This window comes from Phyllostomus hastatus, unplaced genomic scaffold, assembly GCF_019186645.2.
Source record: "Phyllostomus hastatus isolate PE091 unplaced genomic scaffold, TTU_PhHast_1.1 phas_scaffold_21, whole genome shotgun sequence".
Lineage (NCBI taxonomy): Eukaryota > Metazoa > Chordata > Mammalia > Chiroptera > Phyllostomidae > Phyllostomus > Phyllostomus hastatus.
Genome location: NW_025334017.1, coordinates 38,499,599 through 38,525,700, shown reverse-complemented (window position 1 = coordinate 38,525,700; position 26,102 = coordinate 38,499,599). Strand labels below are relative to the sequence as shown.

The 26,102-nt window shown below is 34.3% G+C and overlaps 1 protein-coding gene across 1 annotated transcript in view; it reads left to right on the top strand.

Moving 5' to 3' along the window:
* Positions 1 to 26,102, top strand: part of ATAD2 (ATPase family AAA domain containing 2) — a 63,955-nt gene that overhangs the window by 26,352 nt on the left and 11,501 nt on the right. The window contains exons 9-19 of the mRNA XM_045861331.1: positions 1,045 to 1,152; positions 3,292 to 3,400; positions 5,167 to 5,282; positions 7,799 to 7,973; positions 9,067 to 9,155; positions 14,356 to 14,515; positions 15,462 to 15,552; positions 16,188 to 16,502; positions 17,253 to 17,385; positions 17,767 to 17,953; positions 18,503 to 18,688. Of these exons, the coding sequence (XP_045717287.1) occupies positions 1,045 to 1,152; positions 3,292 to 3,400; positions 5,167 to 5,282; positions 7,799 to 7,973; positions 9,067 to 9,155; positions 14,356 to 14,515; positions 15,462 to 15,552; positions 16,188 to 16,502; positions 17,253 to 17,385; positions 17,767 to 17,953; positions 18,503 to 18,688 (1,669 nt within the window). The remainder of the gene's footprint in view (positions 1 to 1,044; positions 1,153 to 3,291; positions 3,401 to 5,166; positions 5,283 to 7,798; positions 7,974 to 9,066; positions 9,156 to 14,355; positions 14,516 to 15,461; positions 15,553 to 16,187; positions 16,503 to 17,252; positions 17,386 to 17,766; positions 17,954 to 18,502; positions 18,689 to 26,102) is intronic.

Here is a 26,102-nt window from a genome sequence, read left to right as displayed (position 1 = left end):
AATTCTATTGCAAAACATAGGAATAATTATAGTAAATGGGACAAATGGAGACTATGGATTGCCTTTATGACATTTCAGATCATGTTTTACTGCTAAGTGTTTAGTGGAAAAGCTTGTTTTCAGAGTTTTTTAGGTACAAGCTTTTGGACTTACATAATGCAGATAATAGATTGTGAACCTTTTATATTTTTGGAAATACCTGCTTACAATGATTGCACTCTGACTCAGAAGAAGCTCTAGACTCTGTGCCAATGGAATAAAGGATTTTTTCCAGCCAGGTTCTTTGCCGTTCCCCTTTACCGTTCCCCTTTACCCCCACTGGTCTGTTGCAATTGTCCAAAGGTAGAAGATATTTAAAATTTTTTTGAATATTAGTAGCACTTGGAATCTTTATTTAATACTATCAACTAGCCTAAGACTTTGATTTTAATTTTTTTTTGTAAGTGAGAAGACTGAGGTTTATATGGATTTGGTAACTCATTCACATTCACAAAGCTGTCAAGTGTCATTGTGAATTTACAATTGATGATATAGATAAAAGGCCATATTATTTCTACCTGTTTCCTAGCATTTTTTAAACCCTAGTTTACATAAAAATTCTCATGCTCTCCTTTTAAAATTATTTAATATGTCAAAATAGGTCACTCCCTTCCAAATATGAAATTATATGTAGTATAATATTGAAAATAATTTTCTAAAATTACATTCCCCAGAATTCTAATACCCTCTTTATCTCACCTTTCTGTGAGGATAACCGATTTATATAAAGACTAAAAAAAGCCTGGACCAAATGCTGTCTTAGTAAATAAACATTGGTGGTCACTCTACCACAGTCTTTTATCTTTTTTCCCCTTTCATCTAAGTTATCCAAGTCTTTTATTTTCTTTCAAAGGTTCAACCAACTAAACTTACTTTGTTGGTTCAGCAAATGTATTCATTTTAAGATAAACCATCTTGCATCATTAGGGATTTCTGATGTTTGCACCTTATACCTTTTATTTTCCCTGCCCTTCATCATCATTTTAGTGTTCTTCTTTACTTCAGGCGAAGGCATGCGATCCACAGTAGTGATTCTACTTCATCTTCCTCTTCTGAAGATGAACAACACTTTGAGAGGCGAAGGAAAAGGAGCCGTAATAGAGCTATCAACAGGTAAGTGTTATATTGATGCCTTTTAAAACTATCACTTTTTTTTTTGAAAAGTGGTGAGAAAGCTGAATAATTTGGGAATAGGTATAGCTTAATGGATGAAAAAATTATACAGTAGGTTAATATAAGGCCAGAATACTGTCTTGTTTGAAATATTTAGTTGAAACTCATATTTTACTGTTTAACCATTATATAGCTCAAAATGGTGCTTGTTAAACACTGATTTGAGGAAATACACTCCTTTTTAAAATAACAATAATGCATTTTTATTATAGAATACTTAAGGAAGATTAAAAGGTTTACTTATTTCATAACTCCTTATAAGTTCACATATAGTAATCAACTTATTTGTAACCAAGTCACATACAGTAATCAAATTACTTGACTCTCACGATAATTACATGAAGTAGATGGGGCAAAGATCATTGCTATTTTACAGATGTGGATGGGTAAATGAAAAATGCAGTGTTTCAATTCTAATATGTTCTTTGAGCAGAACAGAAATGCTTAAAGTAATTGGAACATAATAATGAAGCAGTGTGCAAATCAACCACTCTTTGTATCCTAAACACTATTCTTTTTTTTTTTTTAATATTTTATTTATTTATTTTGAGAGAGAGGGGAAGGGAAGGAGAAAAAGAAGGAGAGCAACATCAGTGTGTGGTTGCCTCTCACACACCCCCAACTGAGGACCCAGCCCACAACCCAGGCACGTGCCCTGAATGGGAACTGGACCAGCAACCCTTTGGTTCACAGGCCGGCATTCAATGCACTGAGCCACATCAACCAGGGCGAAGCGCTGTTCTTGTATCATATTAAATCTGCCTTGTCCAGTATGGTAGCCACTAGCCACATGTGGCTATTAAGCACTTGAAATGTAGCTAGTCTGAATTAAGATACACATTATAAGTTTTTATGAAAAACACACTCTTGGATTCCAAAGATTTAGTATAAAAAAGAATGTAAAATAGCTCAATTTTTAAAATACTGTACATGTTGGAGTGATAATACAGGATTTTAGATATATTGTGATAAATAAAATATATTATTAACCTTTGTTTATTGTAGCTAATAGAAAATTTTATGTTACTTTTTTGGCTTGAATTTTATTTCTCATAGACAGCAATAAGTTAAATCATCCAAAAGCTGTATACTTAGACTACTTGAATTTTTCTTTGCTTTTATTCATAGAAATGTGCATCTAATCCTATGGTTTTATATTATGCAGTTATATTTCTATTAAGAATTACTTAAGACATACCCTTTAAAAATCTGCAGTTGAAAAGTTATCCATCTTAGATTTCAGAGTATAAAGTTCTCATGGAATTTGGGGATGGCAAGAATTGTGCCTTGGGGTGAGCATGGTGCTTTCACTTGTGTTTAGTTGCAGTAGTTAATCTTTGCTAAGGCATTCTGGTACAAGTATCTTAAACTCTAACATAAGCAGTTTTCCTTTTTCCATCAATAAAACAAGCACGGTTGTCTAGGCATATTCTTTGTGACATACCATAACTGTTTTTGAAAGTAGTTAATAGGAAAGTAGTGATTCATTCTTGCTTGAGAGGATTGACATGAATCCAGATGTTGGTGGACTCTGTTTTGCTGAGAGGTATTATAGCAAAGTTGTTGCAGGTCTGGAAACAACTTGGGTTTGATTTCTAGACCTGTCACTTGCTATTGTAGTTTGTAACTTTGGGCATTTTAGTTTACCTTACCTGTGGCTTTATTTTCTTTGAAAAGAAGGGAAATAATAATACCTACTTCGTTAATATATCTAAACCATCTAAAACTAAAACAGTGTCTGGCAAATGGTAAACATTCCATATACACATTAGACATGATCATTATAAATGTATATTGACACTGTCTGAATTTTCAACTGTAAATTACAGCAGTGTGGCTTCTTAAAAATTGGTGTTTTCATTTGGCTGTGTATCTTTAATGATAAACTTTAGATATAACTGTTTTCTAACACAACTTCTCAACATATATAGAAAATGAGGAAGTCGAAATATATCTTAAGATTGCTCTAGTTGAAATTTAATTTTTTAAAATTTTTAAGAAAAATGCCCATATTTTAACATGGCATTTGGAGAAGTGTGAGGTTTTGGTTTTAATTTTTTCCTAATCTTTTTAAAATAGGTGCCTCCCGCTAAATTTTCGGAAAGATGAATTAAAAGGAATTTACAAAGATCGAATGAAAATTGGAGCCAGCCTTGCTGATGTTGATCCAATGCAACTAGATTCTTCGGTGATTACTGTCCTAAAATGTGTCCTTGAACTGTAATTGTGTTCTTTGTTTTAGTTTAGTTTTAAAGTTAAAAAAGAAGCCCTGGCTGGCATAGCTCAGTGGATTGAGCGCGGCCTGCGAACCAAAGCATCGCAGGTTCGATTCCCAGTCAGGGCACATGCTTGGGTTGCAGGCCACGGCCCCCAGCAACCACATATTGATGTTCCTCTCTCTCTCTCTCTCCCCCTCCCCTCTCTAAAAATAAATAAATAAAAATCTTTAAAAAATAAGTTAAAAAAGAAACTACGCTTTTAAAATCAGAAACTTTAATTTTTTTGAAGTATTTTTATTGATTATGCTATTACATTTTTCCCAGTTTTTCCTCCTTTATCCCCCTTCCCCTCTGGCTCCCCCAACTGTCCCCACTAAAATACTGAAATACCCTCCAGCTTCCCCGCCACCTTAGTGCATGCCCATGGGTTGTACATAGAAGTTCTTTGAGTCCTCTGTTTCCTATACCATTTTTTATATCTCCCCATCTATTTTATGCCTACTAATTATTCTTCTTCTTCCTTGTACCTTCGCCTCCCATTCCTCCCTTTCCCGTCCCCACTGAAATCCCTCTGTGTGATGTCCATTTCTCTGATTCTGTTCCTGTTCTGGTTGTTTGCTTAGTTTTTGTTTTCGTTGTTTTTCTTTTAGGTTCATTTGTTGATAGTTATGAGTTTGTTGTCATTTTACTATTCATATTTTTTATCTTTTTCTTAGATAAGTCCCTTTAACATTTCATAAAAGAAGGGCTTGATGATGAATTCCTTTAACTTGACCTTATCTGGGAAGCACATTATCTGCCCTTCCATTCTAAATAATAGCTTTGCTGGATAGAGTAATCTTGGATGTAGGTCCTTACCTTTTATGAATACTTCTTTCCAGCCCCTTCTTGCCTGCATAGTTTCTTTTGAGAAATCAGCTGATATCCTAATGGGTACCCCTTTTTAGTAACTCTCTCCTTTCCCCTTGCTTCTTTTAGGATTCTCGCATTGTCTTTAATCTTAGGTAACTTAATGATGATGTGCCTTAGTGTGTTCCTCCTTGGGTCCAACTTCCTTGGGACACTCTGAGCTTCCTGGACTTCCTGGAAGTCTATTTCCTTTGCCAGATTGGGGAAGTTTTCCCTCATTATTTGCTCAAATAAGGTTTCGATTTCTTGCTGTTGTTGTTCTCCTTCTGGCATCCCTATAATTCAGATATTGGAACGTTTCAAGTTGTCCCAGAGGTTCCTAAGTCTCTCTTTTTTTATTTTTGTTTCTTCCTTTTCCTCTGGATGGATGTTTATTTCTTTAGTTCCAAATCGTTGCTTTGAGTTCTGGTTTCCTCCCTGTCACTGTTGGTTCCCTGAATATTTTGTTTGATTTTACTTTGGGTATCCTTCATTTGTTTTTTCATTTTTTCGACACAGCTCAATCAGATCTATGAACATTTTGATTACCAGGGCTTTAAATTCTCCATCAGATAGGTTGGCAGTCTCCTCATCACTTAGTTCTGAGGTTATGCTGTGTTTTTTTTATTTGGGCCGTATTTCTTTGTCTTGGCGCAGCTGATCAGAAACTTCAATTTTTATAGACTTTTTTCTTTTCTTCTCTTCATCTTCATCGTCATCTTCAGGCCACAACTAAGATACTGTTACTCGGTTGACTGTGTGTAGGTTGTGTATAGTTTGGGCATGGAATGTCATTTTAATTTTGATTCCAAATCTAAGAATGTCGATGTTTCTCTTCCATTACCAGGTACGATTTGATAGTGTTGGTGGTCTGTCTAATCACATTGCAGCTCTAAAAGAGATGGTGGTATTTCCATTACTTTATCCAGAAGTCTTTGAAAAATTCAAAATTCAACCTCCAAGGTAATTTTACTATGCATTTTATTTTAGCCAAAATCTGTGCTATGCTACTATTATCTAGAAAGATAATGTTTCTCTGTTGAAATTTTTCAGGTCTACTCTAAATTTATATATTTTTCCTACAAGGTCCTGGGTGCTTTGAATATATTTATTTTCTTAATGTTTAACATGAAAAATGGTTTCAAAATTGATTCTCCATGAGTGGGGGGGGGTTCTTTTTTTTTATTAATATTTTATTTATTTATTTTTAGAGGGGAAGGGAAGGAGAAAGAGAGGAAGAGAAACATCAGTGTGTGGTTGCCTCTCATGTGGCCCCCACTGAGGGCCTGGCCTGCAACCCAGGCATGTGCCTTGACCGGGAGTTGAACCAACAACCCTTTGGTTCATAGCCCGTGTTCAATCCACTGAGGGGGCAGGGAGAAGATTCTTTATGATTTTTCAAACATTTAGTGAAATTCCTTTCATACATACTTCTTTCCATTTTTAAAATTGTTTATAATTGTACATAATTTTAACAATCAAATTGTACTTTAAATCTTTTGTAGAAGGCAGTAGGCCCCTCCCACCCTTCTTATTTCAATTCTTACTTCTATGGATACATTGATTTAAGTAAACCTTTTTAGATTGGTAAGCTTTTTTACGTTTACATTATGAACGTTGTGTACTATAATCACTATTAAAACATTCGTAAATTCAGTTTTTTTCATTTGTTTTTTATTTATAATTGACAGTGTTATATTAGTTTCAGGTGTGTAATGGAATATTAGCTGATCCATAAAAATTTTTTTTAATCTGATATTAATATTAAATAACATTTACTTATGGAAATGTTGACGAAACTACCATATTTTGCCATGTATAATGTGCACCTATGTTTTTGTGTACGTTATACACAGTATTATTATACCCATGGTATGTAATCATTATTGTGCCCTTATTTTTCCCTCAAAAATTTGGGCAAAAACGTTTGTACTACACATGGAAAAATATGGTATCTAGTTAAAGTAATTTAGTGAACTTAAAGAATTAACTCCCTGAAATTTTTTTTCTTTCTCCTTCTTTACAACATATATTTACTCCCATAAAAATCAAATATATGATTGTGTAAACTTATTTTTATATATGATCTTTATATTTTAATGGCTAAATAATATTTCATTATTGTGGTTGTGTCACATCTTATTTGATTTTGCTGTTGCTGGCTTGTTTTCTCCTAACTTCATTATCACAAATGTCAATATCATGAACATTTCATTACTTCATCTTTGTGTGAATTCTTAATTCTGTCTTTAAGATATAGTCTCACAAATTAGATTCTTGGCTCAGTAGATAATATTTTAAAAATCTATACCTGCCTTGGTTTTTGTACATTGAAATCATTGTTGCTTATTCCATTTGTATATCTGATTGTTTTCTTACTATGTGCTTTGTTTTTTACACCTGCATTTGATTGTCCCTATCCTACTATTTTTTATTAACTTTTAATAGTTTTCATCCATCACTTTTGATTTTTTTCCCTACAATTCTTACTTTGTCATTTCTGTTTTTCTGGGATTTTCTTTAAGTGTTTCTTTTCAAGAGCAGTTATTTGATGACCTGAAATTGATTATTTTCCATTACTTTGGTAGAACTTAATTCCTGGCGTATCCTATTTCTATACCCTTTTTACATTTCTATTAAGTATTATTAGTATAGCCCATTTTTCTCGGAATTCTATTCTAAGAGCAACAGGTAACTTTGGAACTATGTGAAAAAATAGTAAGTTACCCTGTTGCAGTGATGTCACAAAATTTATTTTAAATTATTTACATTGTCTTAGTCCTTACTGTCCAACCACCATTATTTCTTTAAGTTCTCTCTTCTTTTATCTCTTTCTCCTGTTCAATTCCAAGATGTTTTCTTATAAAATTTTTGGTGTCATGTTCCTGAGATTGAGACCAAAGATTGTAGAAGAAACCAGTTATTCTTTCCCCTGATACATTACAAAGTAAACTACCAAGTCCTTTTTTTTAAATCTTTGCCTGAGAACATACTCATTGATTTCAGGGAGAGGGGAAGGGAAGGAGGAAGAGAGGGAGAGAACACTGGTCTGTTGCCTTTTACATATGCCATGACTGGGATCTGAACTTGCACCTAGGCATGTGCCCTGACTAGGAACTGAACCTGCGACCTTTCGGTTTATGGGAACGTCACTTTAAACAACTGAGCCACACTGGCCAGGGCAACTATCAAGTCTTTTTAAGTGTAACTTCTATGCAAGGAAAGGTAATATGAGCATAATGAATATATAAAAGAAAATATGTTTTAAATAAAGGGTTTCATTTAGTCTTAATATTAATTTTTAGTAGCAATATTAATTACCAGATTTTAAGTTGTGTTTTCTGAATTAAAATATTTCAGTTGTCTCACTTACTTTTTTTATTCACTAATTAAGTGCACTTATGGAATTAGTTTGTAATTTTGTTTAAATAGTCCTTTCTTAATGTAGTACTGATAAAATAATACTTTTTCTTTTACAGAGGTTGTTTGTTTTATGGTCCACCAGGAACTGGAAAAACTCTGGTTGCTAGAGCTCTTGCCAATGAGTGCAGTCAAGGGGATAAGAGAGTTGCATTTTTCATGAGGAAAGGTGCAGATTGTCTGAGTAAATGGGTAGGAGAGTCTGAAAGACAGCTACGATTGCTATTTGATCAGGTATGATGATAAAATTTGTCTATCTAGATTTATAGTCAATGTAGATGTAAGTATGTAAGGATTAGATAAATCTTGTGTTTAATTATTTTCATAGAAAAAATTTTAGAAGAATTAGACCAAATATAATCTTCCCAGATTATTTTTCTTTGTGTGTTAAGATAACACTAACCTATTAGGGGCAGTTTTGTAATAAGAAGAGAAAGGAATAACTAGATCTCAGTTCTTTGTGGTCTTAGAACCTAAGAAAGAGCATGGTGGTTTTGTACTTAGGGAGATGGTAGTGGTTAGTTATGTCTCGATATGTGAGAAGATTAGTTTTGTCCTAGATGGGCTTTAATTTCTCATCCCAGATTGTATTGACAGCACATTGTAAGATAATACATTCTGATCTACTGAGGCACAATGCTGCAAATGCTTTTACATCTCTTTTTGAAAGTCGCTGAGGTCTTTTGTTTTAACTTTACTGATTTTTTTCCTTGTTTATTTAAACTATGGTATTGTACTAATTGTTTTCCCGTCCTGACATGAAAGGAAGGCTGTATCACTATCTTCTATTCTTTATCTTGTTGTGTTTTGGTGTAATCTTCATCCAAAGACATTTTTTCCTGCTTTTAGAGAGAGGGAAAGAGAAACATTGGTGTGAGAGAGACACATCAATTAGCCACCTTCTTGTATCAGGGGCTCAAATCCACAACTCAGGCATGTGCCCTGACCAGGAATCGAACCTGCGACCCCTTGGTCAGTGGTACAATGCTCCAGCCAACTGAGCCATACCAGCCAGGGCTATTCTTTATCTTGTTTTGACAATTGGTCTTTATTAAAGATTTTTTTGTATGCCCTAATAACTATAGCTATATGAAATCTAAGTTATATAACCAGTAGAGTGTGTATTTTGAATGTTTCCAGTTGAGATGCAAATGAAATTAAACTATATAATTTAGCCTGAATCCTTAAAACATAGTTATTGAATTTAGATTTAGATTTATACATAAATTACATAAGCAACTCGGAATGAAAATGGAATAAAATGGTTTATAATAAGTTTACATATTTGAACTTTTCATGATAACATACCACTGGACCTACTTTGTAGGCTTATCAGATGCGCCCATCAATTATTTTTTTTGATGAAATCGATGGTCTGGCTCCAGTACGATCAAGCAGGCAAGATCAAATTCACAGGTAAAAGTTGCTTGATGACATTTCTGACTTCCCTATATTCTGAGCTGTATTGATCGCATGAGTAACAATGGTCAAAGTTAGGTGGTGAAGGAAACTTTATAAACCAGTAGTTTCCCATTTTTGTGGGGGGCATAGAAAATCTCGATGTACTGTACAGTAAGAAAAGAAAAGAAATCAGAGATTTGGGTAGCAGGGTATTCTCAAACAGTGTTAAAATCTTAATTACTCTTTTTGGCTCTCTGAGCAGCACTATGTGTTCAGCAAGAACACAAGTGCCTTACAAAAGGTGGCAAAAAGGGACCCAGAAAAAAGTGGCTGACCCGTTTTCTAAGAAAGATTGGTGTGATGTGAAAGCACCAACTATGTTCAGCATAGGTAATACTGGAAAAACATGTCATGAGAACTCAGGAACCAAAATTGCATCTGATGATCTCAAGGGTCATGTTTTTGAAGTGAGCCAAGGTGATCTGCAGAATGATAAAGTTGCATTTAGAAAACTGAAGCTAATTACTGGGGATGTTCAGAACAAAAGCTGCCTTAATTTTCATGGCATGGACTCTTCCTGTGACAGAATGTGCTCTGAGGTCAAAAATGGCAGACCATGGTTGAAGCTCAGGCTGATGGCAAGACTACCAGTGGTTACTTGCTTTGTCTATTCTGTGTTGATTTTACTAAAAAAGTGCAACAAACAGATTCTGAAGACCTCTTAATGCACTTTATCAATGGGCCTGCCAAATACAGATGAAGATGATGGAAGTCATGACCTAAGAAGTACAGACACATGACTTGAAAGGAAGTGGTCAGTATGTTGATTCCAGATAGCATTGGAAGAGACATAGGAAAGGCTTGCCAACCTATTTATCTGCCTCTTTACATCATTGTTAGAAAAGTCAAATGCTGAAGAAGCCCAAGCTTGAACTGGGGAAACTCATGGAGCTTCATGGTGAAGGAGCAGTTCTGGAGTAGCTACTGGGGATGAGACAGGTGAAAAAGCTGAATGAGCTGATGGATATGAACCCTTAGTCTGTTTAAAATTCAGACTTTTTTAAAAAATTTATTTTAGAGGGGAAGGGAGAGAGGAAGAAAGGGAGAGAAACACCTATGTGAGAAACATTGACTGGTTGCTTTCTCCAAGTGCCCTGATTGGAGACAGAGCCCACAACCCAGGCATGTGCCCTGACTGGGAATTGAACTGGTGACCTTTTATTTTTATTCATTTTTTATAAAAGATTTTTTAAAAATTTTTTTAAATTTTAAATTATTTTTTAAAAGGTTTTTATTTATATTTATTTTTAGAGAGGGAAGGGAGGGAGAAAGAGAGAGAGAGAGAAATATCAATGTGCAGTTGCTGGGGTTCATGGCCTGCAACCCAGGCATGCATCCTGACTGGGAATCGAACCTGCGACAGTTTGGTTTGCAGCCCAAGCTCAATCCACTGAGCTATGCCAGCCAGGGTGAACTGGTGACCTTTTAGTTTGTGAGATGACACCCAACCAACTGAGCCACACTAGCCAGAGCTAAAAGTCAGACTTTTAATGTCGGCAAATAAAAATACTATTTGTGATGTTTTTAAAAAATCTTGGTTACAGACTTAACTTGTGATACAGATTTAAATGCCCACTGGCCACTGAAGTAAGACAAATGAAATGAGTGAGCCAGGCCAATGGTAAGAGTAGGGCTGTGGAAGTAATATGGCTGAGTGTTCAGCCATCAGAGCATAAGCAGTTGTTTTTATCTCTAGCCTACTAAAGTGCAGAAGCTGACCCAGAGTTGAAAAATGAATTTTCTTTCTTAAATTTTATGTTCAAAATTTTGTGTTAAATGTCTTTTAAATGTTGCCAACCAATTCACATGCTTTTAAGACACTGTCTGAGCCAAACAGAATATGTCCTAGTGCATGACTATTAGTCGAATGTTCTAATACTAGCCCAACTTCCTCATTTTCAGGATGGGAAAATTGAATCTCCCCTATAGTTACTCAAGGAAGCACTTTATCTTAATGCCAGTCTCAACTCGAATATAAATTACTCTTAGTCCCAATTCATTTTCCGTTTTTCATGACTTCTTTTCAAATTATTTCATAAATTATGTATAATTGCTTAATTAATTTGGGATGCCCTAAAACAAATGTTTGCATGCCTTCATATTTTCTAGTATTTTTTATTGTAAATGGTATAGAAGAGGAGCAAGAAATAATCTGAGTGATAGATAGGTTTTTACTTTTTTTAACACCTGATGATATTTACTGTATTCTGGTGGCCTTCTTTGATTTGATGCTGTACATTTTCATCTGTTGCTGTGAGCAGTAAATTAAAATGTCAAGTACTCTGATAAAAATAGTTATGTTTGCACTGGTCATGTAGTTCAGTTGGTTGGAGCATTGTCCACATACACCAAACGTTTCAGGTTCGATCTCCGGTTGGGACATATACAAGAAGCAACCAGTGATGCATAAATAAGTGGAACAACAAATCAATGTCTGTCTATCTTTACCTCTCCCCCATCCTTCTCTCTGGCTAAAATCAATAAATTACATGGAAAAAAAATTTATGTCTGTACCAGCAATCATACATATTTTTGTATATGACACATTTCGGTGTCACCCATGTTGTATTGTGTTAATAGGGAGAAATATTTAACAATACTAACATCACTTTGCAGTCAAGTAATTGAGAACTTACTATATTTTGGAACAGTTGTAAAGGGATTGGAGTCATTTTAGCAAGCACATGCCATCTTATATATATTTCAGAGAAATTTAGTGTACAATGAATTATTTTGATGCATCAGAAAATAAGATTTTAGCCTAAGAAAAAGGATGCAGATATAAGTTAAATTAAAACCCTAAAATCTTTACTTTGAATTAAAAATATTATGATTTCATGATAAATTTTTTTAAAGAAAACACTCTAAGAGAAGTGTGATCTGAATTTGTTTCATTAGATCAGGAATATATTAATTTCTTTATTAAATTTTGTGATGATGAAAGGGAAAAAAAACAAACAAATAATTCCTAGCTTTGGACCCTGAAAAAATCTAGAAGCAATCACAATCCAGTAGTAATTCATACCTCTGGCACCCAGATTGTCGACTGTAAATACTAGCACTCGTAGGAGAGGTGATAGATTGCAGAACTAAAGCAGGAAATAAGCAAGACAAGCCTGGAACATCTTGTCATGCCTGGAAGCAAGGAAGAAATAGAAGATTATTAGGATCATATGAGAATGAAATAGCCAATTTTGAATGAGTTTCCATTGACCAAAGATGGGGCAATTTGAATATTAAAAATAATAATGACCACAGCAGATTGAGATACATCAGATACATTGAAAAGTCATTTTTAATGATTCTGTTTTAAAAATCTAATTGGTCACTTTGGAGTTTCTATATCGGTGACTCATTACTCTGAAAATTGGATAAAGAGAATGAATCAAGCATTTCTTTTTCCTGTTTTCTGTAGTCATGATTCAGGCCATGAATCGGTAATTTTATAGTTGATGAAGTGAAGTTCTTTATAGGGAAATTACAGTCAATAAATGCAAAGGAAATTATTAACTTAGAAGAATCAGCATTTTGCAACCCCTTATGAAAAAGTAAATCTCTGTGGTTTTCTTCTGGGAGTGATTTTGCCCCCCAGGGGACAAATGTCTGGGGACATTTTGATTGTCACAAATGTTGCATGGGGATGGGAATGCTTGGTATCTAGTGGGTGAATACCAGGGATGCTATTAAAATATCCTAGAATGCACAGGACAGCTCTCCACCAGAAAAAAACATCTGACCCAAAATGTCAATTGTGCCAAGACTGAGAAACATCAATCTAAGCAGTAATTATTAGTGGCTGCTAAAACAGTAAGGTATAAAGGTTCATAGTGATGTTTATGGTGAGTGAAATAAGGTGACATCTCACTTAAACCCAACCCACTGATCTCAAGTGAGAAACTGGTATGAAGCACTCCTGAATTATACAGTAGAAAGTAAATACATGGTGTAGTCCTATGAAATGTGCTATCCCAAGTAGTTTAACCTGCATCTATTAAGTTTCTAGGTCTAATTACGAGTTCACAGGATATACAAATGGTAGAAGACAAGTTATATGACCCCATCAGGAAGATATCCATCAGTTCACAATGTGGGAAGACAATTCTACAATACAAATAACCCAGTTCCTTCAACAAATCAATGGCATGGAGGAAGAGAAAAAAAGTTAGGGAGTGTGGTGGGAACTGTTATTGATTAGAGGGATGTTTGACCATGCGCTTGATTGAACAAATAAATTATAAAAAGATATTTTGAGAAAATCGGTGAATTTGGGTATTAGGTTATATTAAGGAATTACTGTCATTTACATATTGTGGAAGTTTTTAAAAGTCCTTATAGAAATACATATGTGAAATACTTAACATGATATATTTATATTAATTGATTTGAGGGATTTGTTGTATTTTTTAAAGGTATCTGGTAAAGACATATAAAAGGAGTATTATTAATTGTTGAAACTTGTTGATGAAGATGGGGAGATTATTTTACTAATCTCCACAGTCAAAAGTTTAAAATGTAATTAAAATTCTATGTATTTATGCTTTATGTGTATTTTATTTTTGGAGTTTTTGTTGTGATTATGAGTACAAATAGAACATTTTATAATTTTAGATACTATTTGTCTATCTGGTACTTGGTAGTATTTCTTTTTTATGTTTGTCTTATTTGGGAACTCTCAAGTGTCTTTGAAAAATGATGCTTTATGAAATGACTTTCATGATCCATTTGTGCATTCTAAAGACCATCTATGTTTTCTGTTGATTTTAATCTGTATATGCCATTTAGTGTGCTACTTTACAGAATTTTTAAAAATAATTTTTAAATGATTTTATTTATTTACCTTTTTTAGAGAGAAAGGGAAAGACGGAGAGAAACATCAATGTGCAGTTGCCTCTCACATGCCCCCAACTGGGGACCTGGCTCACAACCCAGGCATGTGCCCTGACTGGGAATCAAACTGGCAAACTTTCAGTTTGCAGGCCAGCGCTCAATCCACTGAGCCACACCAGCCAGGGCCAGAATTTTAAAAAATCTTTTGAAAGTAGTGAGATGCTAAAGAAAATTTATTCTAATTTAATGTATTTACTTTTACCAAAAGAAGAAATGTTATATTCAACATTCAATCAATTAATCTCTTCTCTCTTATTTTTAAATTTAGTTCTATTGTTTCCACCCTGCTAGCGCTTATGGATGGATTGGACAGCAGAGGAGAAATTGTGGTCATTGGTGCTACCAACAGACTGGATTCTATTGATCCTGCTTTACGAAGGCCTGGTCGCTTTGATAGAGAATTTCTTTTCAGCTTACCTGATAAAGATGTAAGAACTCAATTAACACCACTCAAATTTTGGCAAAATATGTTGCCCTTATCATCAATAAGTCTTGGTACAGTAAAAATTTGAAGATTGAATTCTGTATGTTCTGAAGCAAAGTTATATGATTAACACCCAAACATGTATGTATGTATTTACAGAGAAGTATTACTCTATTTAAATAAGTCAGGTAAATTTTTTTTTTCACATCGTGCCGTCCTAAAAATATTCTTTAAAGTCTTTCAGTTTAGGCAAAGACTTTAGATGTTAATAATACAAATCATACAACTCTGTTTTGTTTTAGAACACATTGCCTAATGAACAGTCACTCTTTAGCCAATTTGTTAACCTTGGATTTTCCATGGGTGCCATCATGTTATTTTAAAGCCACTTATTTTTTGGAAAACCAAGCAAGAAAATATAATAGAGCCCTGGCTGGTGTGGTTTGGTGGATTGAGCACTGTCCTGCAAACCAAAAGGTCACCAGTTTGATTCCCAGTCAATGCACATGCCTGTGTTGCCAGCCAGGTCCCCAGTTGGGGGTGTATGAGAAGCAACTGATTGAAGTATCTCTGGCACATCGATGTTTTTCTTTCTTCCTCCCTCCCCTCCCTGCTCTCTAAAAATAAATAAATAAATAGAAGAAAATATAGCAGAGCTGTCAATATTCTTAAAAATAGTTCTTAACATGTACCAGAATGAACAGTAGTTCAGTAGTTACTTTTTTTTCATTAACATTTGTGATGAATGGAACTTGAGTACTATAAATGTAAATCTCTTTAATATAAATTCCTTAACCTTTTACAAATACATCTTTTTTTTTTACTGTTTATATTTTTATTTAGGTACTAATATCTTCAACATTTGAGATAAGAGTATTTCAAATTGAAATTATTCTAATCTGAGTAACACTTTTTTATTATAGATGTAAAAAAAATGTTTTTATTTGTAGGCTCGAAAAGAAATTCTAAAGATTCACACAAGGGATTGGAATCCTAAACCACTGGACATATTTCTAGAAGAACTAGCAGAAAACTGTGTTGGTAAGCATTGCTTTTAAGCATTAAGAAATATATGCAATTCAAAGATGGAACAAGTTGTAGCATTGCAAAGTTATATGTAAAGAAATACAAGGTTATCTTTGTTTCTCATGTCTACCTGTTTTCTTACTACAAAGTTCCAGATATTAGAGATATTTGACAAATCTGCTGTTGGGAAATTTGAGAGCAAAATAGACAATAAGAATAACTATCTTTCACTGATTGTGTACATTTTCCTAGTCATCCTATTGAGCATTCTTTTACATATATTTCAGGTAATTCTCACATCAGACCTGTAAAGTAGGTAACATCATCCCCACTTTACAGATGTAGAAATGGCTGACAGAGCATAAATGATTCTCCAAAGTTTACACATCTCGGAAATGAAAAACTGGAATTTGAACCTTATCTGTGGTTTTAAAACTCTTGTTCTTGAGCCCTGTGCTATATTAGTGTTTGCATATTTCACTCACAAAAGTTGATTTGTTGATGATTATCACCACCGTATAAGTTTACTAAGTAAATGAGAGATTTTAGCCTTATTACACTTAAATATTTTGCTACTGTATTGTTAGGCTGACTTAATTTTAACCCTAGTTATGCTAATAGGATAGTAATTTACCTTTTTTTCTTGGTAGGCTACTGTGGTGCAGATATTAAGTCAATATGCTCTGAGGCTGCTTTATGTGCTCTGCGTCGACGCTACCCACAGATCTATACCACTAGTGAGAAACTACAGTTGGATCTCTCTTCGATTAATATCTCAGCTAAGGATTTTGAGGTGGCTATGCAAAAGATGATACCAGCCTCCCAAAGAGCTGTGACATCACCTGGGCAGGCACTGTCCACCATTGTGAAACCACTTCTGCAAAGCACTGTTCACAAGATCTTAGAAGCCCTGCAGAGAGTATTTCCACATGCGGAAATCAGAACAAATAAAGCATTAGACTCTGGTATGAGACTTGGTTGATTACTTAAAGCTAGTTTTTATAATTAGTAAAGTTAAATGTTTTATAATTCTCAGCAATACTTTTTATGCACAGTTTCTTGAAAGGAATTTGGTTATGCTTTTCTTGGGTGGTTGAAAGAAATATACTTCAGGAATTGCCCTTACCTTAATCTATTTTAAATTTGGAATGCATTTTTATATTTACAGCAGGTTCTCAGATAACATTGATTTATTCAACACCATTTTATTATAATAATAATGAAGTGCTATAGGATATAACTCTTGTTTATGTCAGTTAGCTTATGGTAAAATTGTTTTCTTTATACATGGTTTCACTTGAAGTCACAGAATCTATTGATGACGTTAAATGAGGACTTAATTGTTTTCGTTATTCATATCTATGTAATATTTTTGAGTGTTTAAAAAATGTCACTGATCCCTGGCTGGTGTAGTTCAGTGTACTGATTGAGCATGGTGGGCCTGGAACTAAGGGGTCTCCAGTTCGATTCCCAGTCAGGACACATGCCTGGGTTGTGGGCCAGGTCCCAATAGTGAGTGCGTGAGAGGCAACCACACATTGATGTTTTTCTCCCTTTCTTTCTCCTTCCCTCCCCCCTCTCTAAAATTAAATAAGTAAAATCTTCTTTAAAAATGTCATTGAAGTACACTGGTTTGCTAACTGAAGAATTACATAAAAGTTTGCTTTGCAATCTAGAAAAGTTACTAATGTACAATTGTTTTTTTTTTTTAATAGATATTTCTTGTCCTCTGTTGGAAAGTGACTTGGCATACAGTGATGATGATGTTCCATCAGTATGTGAAAATGGGCTTTCTCAAAATTCCTTTACTAAGGCTAAAGAAAATTTTAATTTTCTTCATTTGAATAGGTACATTTTCCTTGTAAATTATTATTATTATTATTGTTATTATTATTATTATTATTATTATTTTGGTGTGTAAATTCCCTAAAACTAAATGAGATGGTGTTTGAAATATAAGATACCAACTAATCTGCTGTTTTTTAGGTTGAAATATAAAAAAGAAATTTCTTGTTGCAGTTGTTACTATAGTAGAAATTCCACTGTATAATTATTCTTAAACATCTGTGGAGGGTAATTTTTTTTCAAAAACCATGTGAGCCATGTTGTTATGATTGGCCAACAAAATATTTGAAATTTTTGACTTATGTAAGTTCATAGTTGGTAATTTGTGAGAAAAATGTAAACTTTTTATTTTCTAAAACATTGCTTATTACTCATTTCTTTCAGAAATGCTTGTTATCAACCTATTTCTTTTCGACCAAGAATATTGATAGTGGGAGAACCAGGATTTGGTCAAGGTTCTCATTTGGCACCAGCTGTCATCCATGCTTTGGAAAAACTTGCAGTATACACATTGGACATTCCTGTTCTTTTTGGAGTCAGTGCTACATCTCCTGAAGAAACGTGTGCCCAGGTCATTCATTGTTACCCAGACAGATAAGCTGTAAGGCAAAGCAGTCTAGACAAAGTCTAGAATTGCTTCAATTTTTTGTACATTTTTGTTCTGTTTCCTGATTTGTAACTTTAGGTTTATAAAATAAAACTAATGCGTAACTTCTTAGTCATTAAAAAATATCTAAGTGACCATAGGAGAATTATTAGATCTCTCCGCCTAAAATGGGGAAAATAATTTTGTTTCCAGTGTATGGCTGTTGTGAGAATTATACTTAAAACAGTGACTGCTGTGTTCTAAGTACTCAGGTATTCTTCTGCTTCTGTTTTTGCTGTTTCTATATTTAAAATTTTTTTAATGAAAAGGTGTTTTATATTTTTATACTTAACCTTTGTTACAGCAGAACAGTCTCCTACATTTCTTGAGCTGTCTTCTAATTGCTTGAAGCAATTATGTTTTCTAAATATGAGACAAAACATTTATAAATAAGCTTGTGGGGTTGGGGGAAGCATAGCATTACTGATGTGCTGACTTCTTAACTGAATGTAAATTTTTTTTTCTGTTTGCTAGATGATTCGTGAAGCTAAGAGAACAGCACCAAGTATAGTGTATGTTCCCCATATCCACTTGTGGTGGGAAATAGTTGGACCAACACTCAAAGCCACATTTATCACATTATTACAGAATATTCCTTCATTTGCTCCAGTTTTACTACTTGCTACCTCTGACAAACCCCATTCTGCTCTTCCAGAAGAGGTAATTTGTAAGGGCAAAATTATTGTGCTTTAAAAAGAAATTTATTTGTACTACAGTAATAAGAACTTGTAAAAATTCCAAATGCTTCAGAAGTGAATAAAATGATAAAGATTTTCTTAGGAAAGACAGCATTGTTAACTGTTTGGTATATGTGCTTGTTAGTTAGCATGGTGTATGTATATGTGTATGTGTATAGTAAGGTTACATTATAAAATTTTTTCTCTTCCAAAAATTGAATACTATGTAATACATAGTATTCTGCAATTTGTTTTATATATTTTATATATTCTTCCATACATAACTCTTATTCCTTTTAATAGCAACATGGCTTTTTCCATTGTCTTGATATACCACAACATATTTATCCAAATTCTTGTCCGTAGGTATTTGGTTGTTCTAGTTTAGTGCTATAGTAGACATCCCTAGGTTTTATTTCTTTACATATTTTGCATTCATGGGTTTTAATTTGTACAAACATTACTATATGGTTTCTAGCATTCATTCTTAAAAGTGGAATAACTGTAGTTCAGTTAAAGAATATGCACATTGAATATTTTTGATGGTACCAAATTGCTATCCAACTTCATGACGATTTAGACAAGTACCAATAATGAATAATAGTTCATGTTTCTTTTGCCTGGAGTACTCTTCTCCTAGATACTTGCCTGGCATGGTGCTTTACTTTCCTTGGGTCTCTGCCCAGGTACCACCTCAGAGATGCCTCCCTGATTAGTTTCTCAGTTACAGCAATAGTTCCTCTGCCCATCACTCTCTTTTTCCTTGCTCTGCTTTCTTTTTATCTTTTCCTTGATATTAAATATGAATTTGTTTGTTTGTCTCTCCTAGCTGAATGTGAAGTCGGGGACTTTTTTTCCCCATTTCTATTCCCAGAGTGTGGGAGGCTGCTCTGTGTGGTGTGGGCCCAACTCCCACTGGGAGATGCACAGGACCCACGCCCACAGATAGGTTTCCCCGAGGGGAATCAGGCCTGCAGTGTACCTAGGCCGCTGAGTCTTGCTTTTTGCTAAAACTCCCTCACCCTGAATTGAGGACATTTACTGCAAAGCAACTTCCTAAAAACCATGCTAAACCTTCCAAGGATGAGTGTAACTGTCCAGCTACTTTTGCCTTTTCATTTGCAAATATCCCTCTTCTGTGACTACCAGCATCCTCTCCTTTGTTTTCTGTATAAGGTAACCACCTAAAGCTAGCCTGTGCATAGTTAATGAGGACCTTATTGTAATGTACCCAGTAAAAGCTCTTTGAATCCAGGGCCAAGGCTTTTGCTCCCCTTGAGAGAAAAGCCATGCCATCCCTTTTCCTCCACCGAATTCTGTAATCAGTGTGAATGTCTCATTTCATCCATAATGACTCGGACCCCAAGAGTCGGGGTCTGCATCAACAGAGTATATAATAAGCATACTGTAGGCTTCTGTATGCCTTCATTTAATGATGAATGTAATCAGTTTTGCAATACCTTTGACAAAATTGGTTTGTAGTGTTTAGAGAATTGGTAGGAAGTTAAATTCAAATATTTTGTTAGACAAATAGTTCTTGAGTGCTTATTCTCTGCTAGGTATCATTTTATGCAAAAGGAATATAACTATAGACAAAAAATTGTATCAGCTTAGGGCTTACATTGTAGTTGAAGTGGAATTAAATAAAAATAAATAAATATATTGTACTAACCTATTGCTGTGGAGAAAGATTTAGCTAAGCAGTGCCAAAAGAGTGTGGTACGGTCACAGTGTCAAATAGGCTATGTAAGGCCTTACTAGGAAGATGTCATTTGAGCAAAGTCCTGAAAAATGTAAGGTATTGTGATCCATTTGAGTATTCAAAGGACAAAACTCTCTGGCAGAGGAAAAGCAAATACAAAGGCTCTGAAGCAGAAAAGTGTGTTTGGTGTGAAACACACTTCTAGCAAGAAGGCCAGGGTGGCTACAGCAGAATGAGTAAAGGGCACGTAGGAGGAACTATGGTCAGAGAGTTATCGAGGGATCAGATTACATCCCTGAGGGCTGTTTTAATAGTTGATTGTGAATTATTCAAGTGAAAGCTGAACAAGCTGGGAAATGAACATTAATTACAGTAAGCACTCACATAGTGTCATCAGTAGGTTCTATGACTTAAAGGAAAACAATGTATGATGAAATCAGTTTTACTCTAGGCTTATTGATATAAACAAGAGTTAATTTCCTTCTCACCAACATTATAAGAAAACAATGGTGCATAAAACACCATTATTCAGCAACCTTCTGTAGATATTACAGATTTTTAGGGTGGGAAATCTTTAAGGGTTTTAGTTCAGTTAATCATCTTGCTCTGGATTCTTCTTACATAGTCTTTCCTTTATGTTGTTATCCCATCTTTGTTGAAACAGTTTTTTTCACTATTGTTATCTCTAGATCCTAAAAAATCACCTTACTTTGAGAGGCTTCCATTTCTTAATTTCCATTTGTTTCCCAGGTACTATATAGAACCTGTCTAATCTATTTTCATTATGGCAACTCTTGTATGTTTTAATACTCTTTTCATTTCTATGTTTCCATATTTTATTTATTTATCTAGTTTGTTTATTTTCTCACTTAACAGTACCAAGCAGGTGACTAGATTGGCAGGTCTACTCGCCATGGAGTCATTTAGACGCTTGAGCTGAGAGAGTTTTCTCATTTTCATCACGTGGCTTTCCAGGTTCCTTTCATTCCATCCAGCTGAAAGCAGTGGCTCATTCATGTGCCTGATCTGAAAATGATGTATATTATTTCTTTTCACATTATGTTGGCTAAAACTCAGTCACATAGCTCTACCTAATTGTAAGGGAGACTAGGAAATATGACACAGCAGTGTGTGCAAAAAGGAGAGAACATGGACTATGACAGTAGCCGGCTCTGTCACACATTACACATGCTTTTAGATTCTTCAAAATTCTGGTCACTCTCCTGAATGTTTTTCTCTTTATATGCCTTTTGAAAGGCTGTACCCAGAATGCATTAAGTACTCCAGCAGTGTTCTGATTTACTGTTCTGTGAAGAATTGCTGCTTAGTAGCCACATTGTACCATTGGCTTATTGTATTTATTGTCAATTAAAACTCTTAGTTATTTTGAAGTTAGAGATAAAAAGAAGTTTATACTCTCAGTAATAAGAAAAACTAGCAGAACTTCCTGTATACAGATATAGGGAGGTTGAAAATCAGTTTAATGTGGAATAACTTTATTAAGAATGTGGGAATTCTGTACTTAATGATATTTTTTAAAGAATAGCTGCTCTTTTTTGTTACATTAATATTTCCTAAGCATAAAATTGTAAACTGGGTAGCATATCTCAGTTCCCCACTGTAGAGTATGTTGTAATAGGCACAGAACCAGAATTTGCCCATTTAAAAAAATGAATAATCTAGTTTATATGGATGCAAATAAGTATTTTGAGCCTTGTATTGTCTTTAGTGATTTAGTGATACTGTCAATATAGCATTGGACTACAGTATATGAGAAATACTGTGTGAAATATTACTAGCTACATTCAAGTTTGTCTATTTCAAAACTTCAAACAGAGTTCCTATATACAAGAGGTCAGAAATGAGTGGACCCTAGCAACTCTGAGCAATATGGAAAAATCAGAAAGAATGTTATCAGTGGATTGGAAACTTCCATGAATCCATGAATGACAAAAGAGTAGAAATTAAACCATAGTTTAAAGCGTGTGCAAGAAAGGACTGATGAATGATTTCTAGCTCTGTCAGTGCTAAGACGGAATTGAAAGAGCCTTTGGACAACTTTGGGGTAATTGTGTTTTCTTCACTTTTGGCCATGCCAAAGAATAGCAGGGTTTGTCCTCAGCTAGAGCAGTGAAGATGAGCCAAAGGATTACTGTGAGAGAGTAGTGAATTGTCTATGGCTGTTGATATCAGAAGGAATAGGAAGCCCCTAGTCCCAGAAGACAAATGATAGGCACGTTCTTTTTCCAATATAGGCTAGCTTCTTTCATAATCATTGGAGCTAGAAGCTAGACTAAACGGAAAAAGCATTAGTGGACAGTCAGAAATGTCAAAGCAGAGATGAGCTTATAAATAAGCATTTGAGGAAGGACTACACCATAGTCATATCCATATATCACCAACAGACTTCTGTGGAAAGAATCAATCTGAGACACAGTAAGTTACACCCCCAACATTAAAAACCCCATAGGGCTGCCCCAGCTGGTGTGGCTCAGTTGCTTGGAGTGTTGTCTGATATACCGATGTGTTGGGGGTTTGATTCCCAGTCAGGGCACGTGCCTAGGTTGTGGGTTCAATACCCAGTTGGGGTGCATATGAGAGCCAAAAAATCAGTGTTTTCTCACATTAATGTTTCTCTATCTCTCCTCTTCTTATCTCTCTAAAATCAATAAACATTTTTTTCAATTAAAGAAGCCATAGGGCTGGCTGAAAAGGAGCAGACACAGATGAAGAGTGAATTGGAAAAAGTTAAAGGAAATGGACGAGATAGTTTTAGGTCTAACATCCATTTAATGGGATTTGTGGGAGAAAAAAATGTAGAAGAGAAAATAGTCACATAATACAACATTTTGTAGAATTAAAGAATACCATAAGTCTTCAGATTTAAAAGGCCCCTTGTGTTTTCACTGATAGAAAAGGCTTTTATGTATGTAAAATTTCAGAATGCGAAAAGTACAAAGAAAATCTTCCAAGAGAAAAAATTACTAGAAAAGACTGAAAATCAAATTGTTTCTACCTTTTCATTGGTAAAACTGGCTACTGAGGAGACAACTGAGCGATATTTTTAAATGTTGAAGGAGAATAATTTTTAATTTTTTCAATTACTGTGTATATTCAGTATTATTTTGTACTAGTTTCAGGTATATAGATAGCATAGTGGTTATTAGACATTTATATACATTACAAAATATTCCCCCCTCCTTATATTTCTAGTACCTGCCTGACACCATGCATAGTTACTACAATATTATTGACTATATTCCCTAGGCTATACTTGACATCCCCATGACTGTTTTGTAACTATCAATTTGTACTTAATTCTTTTCACCCAGTCCCTGAGCTGCCCTGCCTGCTGGCAACCATCAGTCTGTTCTCTGTATATATGAGTCTGTTTCAATTTTGTGTTTGTTTGTTTTGTTCTTTCCACTTATGAATGAAATATGGTGTTTGTCCTTCTCTAACTTATTTCACTTAGCATAACACCTTCTAGGTCCATCCATGCTGTCACAAATGGTAAGATTTCATTTATTGTTATGGTTGAGTATTACCCCATTGCATATATGTACCATAGCTTCTTTATCTACTCATTTATTGATGGACAATTGGGTTGCTTCCATATCTTGGCTATTGTAAATAATGTTGCTATGAACATATGGGTACAAATTTTCTTTTGAATTAGTGTTTTGGGTTTCTTTGGATATATACCCATAAGTGGAATTTCTGGGTCATACAGGAGTTCTATTTTTAATTTTTGGAGGAACCTTCATTCTATTTTCCATAGTGACTGCACCAGTCTGCATTCCCACCAAGAATATACAAGGGTTCACTTTTCTCCACATCCTTACCAACACTTGTTGGTTGATTTATTGATGATAGCCATTCTGACAGGTATAAGGCATATCTCATTGTGATTTTAATTTTCATTTCTCTGATTAGTGGTGTTGAACATCTTTTTTAATGTCTGTTTGCCATCTGCATATCTTCTTTAGAAAAGTGTCTATTCAGGTCCTCTGCCCAGTTTTTAATTGGATTGTTTGTTCTTTTGGTGTTGAGTTGTATGAGTTCTTTATGAATTTTGGATATTAACCCCTTAATGAATGTATCATTGGAAAATACTAAAGTAAAATAATTTTGAATTTATAATTTTCTGCCCGACTAAGTTAGCATTTAGAGAGAGAGCAAAATAAAGACATTTTTAATACACAATCCCTAAGAAACTATTACCCATAAACCCCTAACTGAATTATTAAAGAATTATTTATCTTGGATATGTTGTTTTGTAGAAGTGTCATATAAATCAGTGAGCAAAGAAAATAGTAAAACTTATCACAAAGTTATGATGTAAAAAAATTAAGGAATGTAAGACATACTAATTTAGTCTTAGTCTGAACTTGAAATGGCATGGGGACATAACGGAAGAAGAAGAAGTAAAAGCATGTTTAGATTTTTTCCTGCTATGTAGATGTTGATTAACCTTATAGTTTAGTTGAAAAAGAAGCTTAGATATGTCCATTAAAACTTGTAACAATAAAAGAATCAAAATACCACATATTACTTTTAGGCCACCAGAAGAGGGGAAGGGGAGGTACACATTTTAATAAAAATTCCAACAAAATAAGTAGATTTTAAAATTCAATGTAGAAGGGGGGAAAAAACATTTTCTTCAAACATTTCTTTGAAGAAAAATTTTAAAAAACAATGAGAAGGTTCTTGGCCTACCAAATACAGGGTCTGGCACAAATAATACCCCCTTTTTATTACAAAATCTTTTACTACAGAATCATAAGCATGTAATTCTGTAACACAACAATGTCACACTCAAGCACACCATATGACATTTTTGGTGAAATGTTCAAATTGCTGTTCATGTTGTGTGAGACGTTCACACACCCTACCAACCACACTCAAGCAGGTGTTACTTCTGCCGGACTCTGTATTAAAGCATACCAGAAAGTTAGTAATTAAACCTGGATTTGCACTAGAATGTATGGATTAGTGGAATATAGTCTATTAGTCATTAATACACTTTTTATATACAGTCATTTAGTAAATTAATTAGTAAAAATAGACACATTTCATGAATGATATTGAGATAATAGGAGGAAAATGTTTATACCATAGTGTATTAGAGAACATTTTATAATGTTGGTGCACAGACGACCTTGCAAAGCGAAAAACGAAAAAACTATGGATATAGATCTCTCTATCTCACATATATCTGAAAGTATGCAAGCATCATGAGGAATTAACATTATTATCATCTAAGAATTATACTGGGAAGGGTCTAGGTTTGTTTGGAAATATTCATTTGGGATGTGTTTGCCTTTGTTTTCTTTGGCAGCTCATATAAGTGGAATAATATAGATTTGGTTCTGTGAATGGCTTGTTTCACTTAGCACAGTGTTTTCAAGATTCATGCATATTGTAGCATTTGTTAAAATTTTATTTCTATTTAAAGTTGATTAATATTACATTGTATGAGTACGTGTGACATTTTGTTTCTCCATTTTATCCGGTGATGAGCCTTTGGATTGTCTAGCTCTTATTTATTGTGAATATTCCTGCTGTCATTATTGGTTTATAGTATCTCTTTAAGTCTTTGTTTTCGGTTCTTTCATATATGTATACTGGGTTACATGGTAATTCTGTGTTTAGATCTTTAAGGAATCAGTGTACTGTTTTTAACGATGACTGT